Raw genomic sequence first — 3,986 nt, forward strand, 5'->3', positions numbered from 1 at the left:
AGAGGACCAGGGTTTGATTCCCAGCACCCACATGGCAGCTGACAGCCATCTGTAACTCCACTTACGCGGGATATGATGCCCTCTTCTGGCCTCTGTGGTCATTGCGTGACACAGGTGCACTTACATACATGCAGGCAATACACTCATACATATAAAATAAAAATAATATTTTTTAAAACCCAAATGCTGGGGCTGGAGATACGGCTCAGTGGTTAAGAACATTAGTTGTTCTTGCAGAAGACCCAGGTTTGAATCCCAGCACCCACATGGCAGCTAACAACTGTCCGTAACTCCAGTCCCAGGGATCCGACAGCCTCTTCTGTCACCCGAGGGCATTGCATGACACAGGTGCACTTACCTAGATGTAGGCATTACACACATGCACATTTAATTAATTAATTAATTTTAAAAATCCAAATACATAATAAAAATAAAATGCATAGAAAAGGGAGAAAAGTAAACACAATCATCAACAGAAGAGATTAAAAAAGTTTCCTATATTTTCTGTTTTCCAAATTTTCTCCAATTATAATTTAATGTTTTTTTTAAAAATGAGCCTTTAAGGTGGGCATGGTGGCACATGTCTTTAAGAGAAGATTGTAGCCTGTAATTACTCTTGGTCCTTTAAAACCAAGAGTATGAGGAGAGGTGAGAGAGGGGTGGCTTGCACCAACCTATGTGAATCACCGCTCTGGCGACGAGAGCTGCAGGAGCCAGGGGAGGACTGACTCAGATGGATGCCATAAATCCCTCAAGGAGCTTGAATCCGAATCTGAGTGGCGTGCAGTCTCGTGACGGCCGGGTTGCTCACAACAGTACTTTAACATCTATCTGTCTGCCTCCTTTGAGCCTTGAAACCCTGGGAGTCAGGAAAACAGCTCTCACTTTATGCCAAGATATTGGGAATTGGAAATAAAAGAGCACCTGGTGAGCCAGGCACCTCTTGTGTGTCCAGAGAAGGCGGCCCCGGTTGAAGATCAGGGACCACAGTGGAAACCTAAGGGGAAGCCATTGAAAAGAGAGGAAATGGAACAGATGAAATGATGTGGTCAGTTCTGGAAGCGGGGTGTATTGATGTTTGATCTCTTTTTTGCAAGGTATACTTTTATGTTCTTTTGAGAGCCTGATGTCCACTATAGCCATGGCTATGGTTAATTGGCACTTTTCATTTGCTGAAAAATTTGATGCCAAGTGCTAAGAGGCACTGTAGGAGAAGCACTGAGAGTCAGACCAGTGTACATAGGGTTTTCCCTCTCTTAGCTGCATGGCCTATGCTGTCTGCTCTGTGCTTGTGTCTCCTTGCCTGTGAAATGAATCCATCATGCCTATGATATTGGGTTACGATGGGGATAGGGATAAAATGAGCATCCCTACAAACAGTAAGACATTGCTTTTGACATTGTAAGTACTCATAAAAGTGAGATATTAGTAACTATTATTGGGCTAGATAATATAGGAAATAAAATTGGTGTTATCCTTCCTTTAATTAGTATATACACCAAAAGGCCATAGTAATATCTTTTAGACATCAGAAATGTAGAGATGTTTGATTTTTTGTTTGAGACGGGGTCTCACTATGTAGTCCTGGCTGGCCTGGAACTTGCTCTGTAGACCAGGCTGACCTCAAACTCTGATTTAGAGATCTACCTGCCTCTGTGACCTGAAGGTTGGGATTAAAGGTGTGTGCCACCAGGCCTGGCCTAGATATTTAGAGGTTTTGATGTAGATTAGATTGTGTATTTGGAACTTGGTCATGGGAATGTGATACTTTACATTTGCATTTCTTATGATTGAGATTGAGGTTCAGAGAGGCTAATTTTCTTTTCTGTTAGAATAAGAAGTCGCATACTGAATTGTTAATTGTTTGGGGGGTGCGGGAGTTGAAGTACTCCATACTGTTTCCACAGGTAATTATGTCATAGCAGCATTTATTCATGCATCCTAAATGCATCTATGCAAATAAAAGTGTGTGTTGAGCATCAACAAAACAAAACCGAAAACCAAGAGCATGAGATAGACATTGAGTCCAGGCACACTGCCTGACAGGCTTGACCTAAATAATGTTCTTCCACTTTCCTTTCAGATTACAAGGTAACTGCCAACTCAGAGTTAGTTATCATCACAGCAGGTGCAAGGCAGAAGGTGGGAGAGACTCGCCTTGACCTGGTCCAACGAAACGTGGTGATCATGAAGTCAATCATTCCCAGCATAGTCCACAACAGCCCTGACTGTAAAATACTTATTGTTTCAAACCCAGGTGAGTTTCTTTCTCTTCATAAATGCGATTGTCCCATCTTTTTATAGACTTCATTCAGTGTCTACAATGCCGAGCGTTTAGACAGAGGGGATCACTTTTGAGACCCTCATTAGATGGGGAGGTTTCTGTCACTTGTGAGACCTGGGTTAGATATGGGAGTCTCTGTCAATTCCGAAGGCTCTGAGCTTGTAGTTTAGTTCTGGTTTTACTTCTTTCCTCTTTTTCTGGGGTTTCATTAAAAAAAAAAAATAGTAGATGTGATCTTTTCCACCTGGCTCCATTCCCAGCATGGTTATTTGGGGGCCATCTATGTTTGGGGTATATCAGTGATTTGTCCCCTTGCATTGCGCCACTATTTTGTTTATACATTTTTATGTGTGTGATGTGGTGTGTACTTGTGTGGGGGTGCACACACCTGTGCATGCATGTGTAGAGGCCAGAGGTTATATGGGGGTCTTCTATCACTGTCCACCTTATTTTTTGAGAGAGCTTCTCTCTAAACCTGGAGCTTGCCATTTTGGCTAGAATGGCTGTCCAGTAAGTCCCTGGGACCCACCTGTCTTTTAGAACTTTAGCTTCAGTGTCATTTTTGAAGAGTTATTTGGCCAGATACCGTCTGTTGGTGGTCTTGCTAGTGTTCCAGAACAGTGAAACCCATATAACATAATGATAAACATGTGACTCCATGGTACAGTGTGCTCATGATGCCACGCAGTCACAGCTCCTCTTTCCTTTCTGTTCCTCAGACTGCAATACTTCAGTTGTCTCACCTTTGACTCAGTGCGTGTGTACACATGTATTTTGGGGGACAGGGTCTTGCTACATAGCTATGGCTAACCTGTACTTGCCATGCAGGCCATGTGGCCTCAGACTCATGGTGGTCCTCCTGCCTCAGCCTTCAAGTACTGGGATTACAGGAATGTACCCCCAGGTCTGGCTCAGTTTCTGTTTATTGATATTGGTTATTTGGTAAGACAACTTTCTCATATCTCCTTTGAATCTTCAAACATGCATTCCTTTAGCCTTGAATGCACTAAAAATTAGTTATTTTTATTTTGTGTGTATGAGTGCATTTCCTGCATGCATGTAAGTGCACCCATGTCACGGATGCCCACAGAGGTCAGAAGAGGGTGACAGATTCCCTAGAACTGGAGTTATGGACAATTGTTAGCTGCCATGTGGGTGCTGGGAATCGAACCCGGGTCCTCTGCAAGAACAGTCAGTGCTCTTAACAACTGAGCCATCCATCTCTCCACCCCAAAGATTCGTTTTTAGTTTTGTGTTTATATGTGTGTCTGTGTGAACGTGTGCCATGTTGGTGTGTGTGAGTGCGTGCCATGGAACCCTTTTCTTGTTTCTTTTTGTGTCTCATAATTTTTTGTTGAAAGCTGGATATTTAGAAAATTCCATGAAAATACTGTAAATCAAGTTCTCCCTACCTTGGGGCCAGAGAGATGGCTCAAAGGTTAAGGGCACTTGCTGCTCTTACAGAGGACCCAGGTTCAGTTCCCAGCACCACGTCAGGTGGCTCACACTGACCTGGAAAGCTAGTTCCAGGGCATCTGACACTTTCTTCTGACCTCTTCGGGCCCCATCACTCTCACGTGGTGCACATACATGCAGACAAACACTCATATACCTAAAAATAAAAATCTTTTTAAAAAATATTTAATTTTTAATTTTTAATGTGTATGAGTGTATTGCCTGCATGTATGTGAGTGCACCTGTG

The 3,986-nt window shown here is 42.9% G+C and overlaps 1 protein-coding gene across 1 annotated transcript in view; it reads left to right on the forward strand.

Moving 5' to 3' along the window:
* Positions 1–3,986, forward strand: part of LOC103732974 (L-lactate dehydrogenase C chain-like) — a 25,033-nt gene that overhangs the window by 5,135 nt on the left and 15,912 nt on the right. Inside the window, 1 exon segment of the mRNA XM_008831710.1 lies at positions 2,014–2,257. Coding sequence (XP_008829932.1) covers positions 2,014–2,257 — 244 coding nt within the window.

Source organism: Nannospalax galili, unplaced genomic scaffold (assembly GCF_000622305.1).
Source record: "Nannospalax galili isolate Female #2095 unplaced genomic scaffold, S.galili_v1.0 scaffold615, whole genome shotgun sequence".
NCBI lineage: Eukaryota > Metazoa > Chordata > Mammalia > Rodentia > Spalacidae > Nannospalax > Nannospalax galili.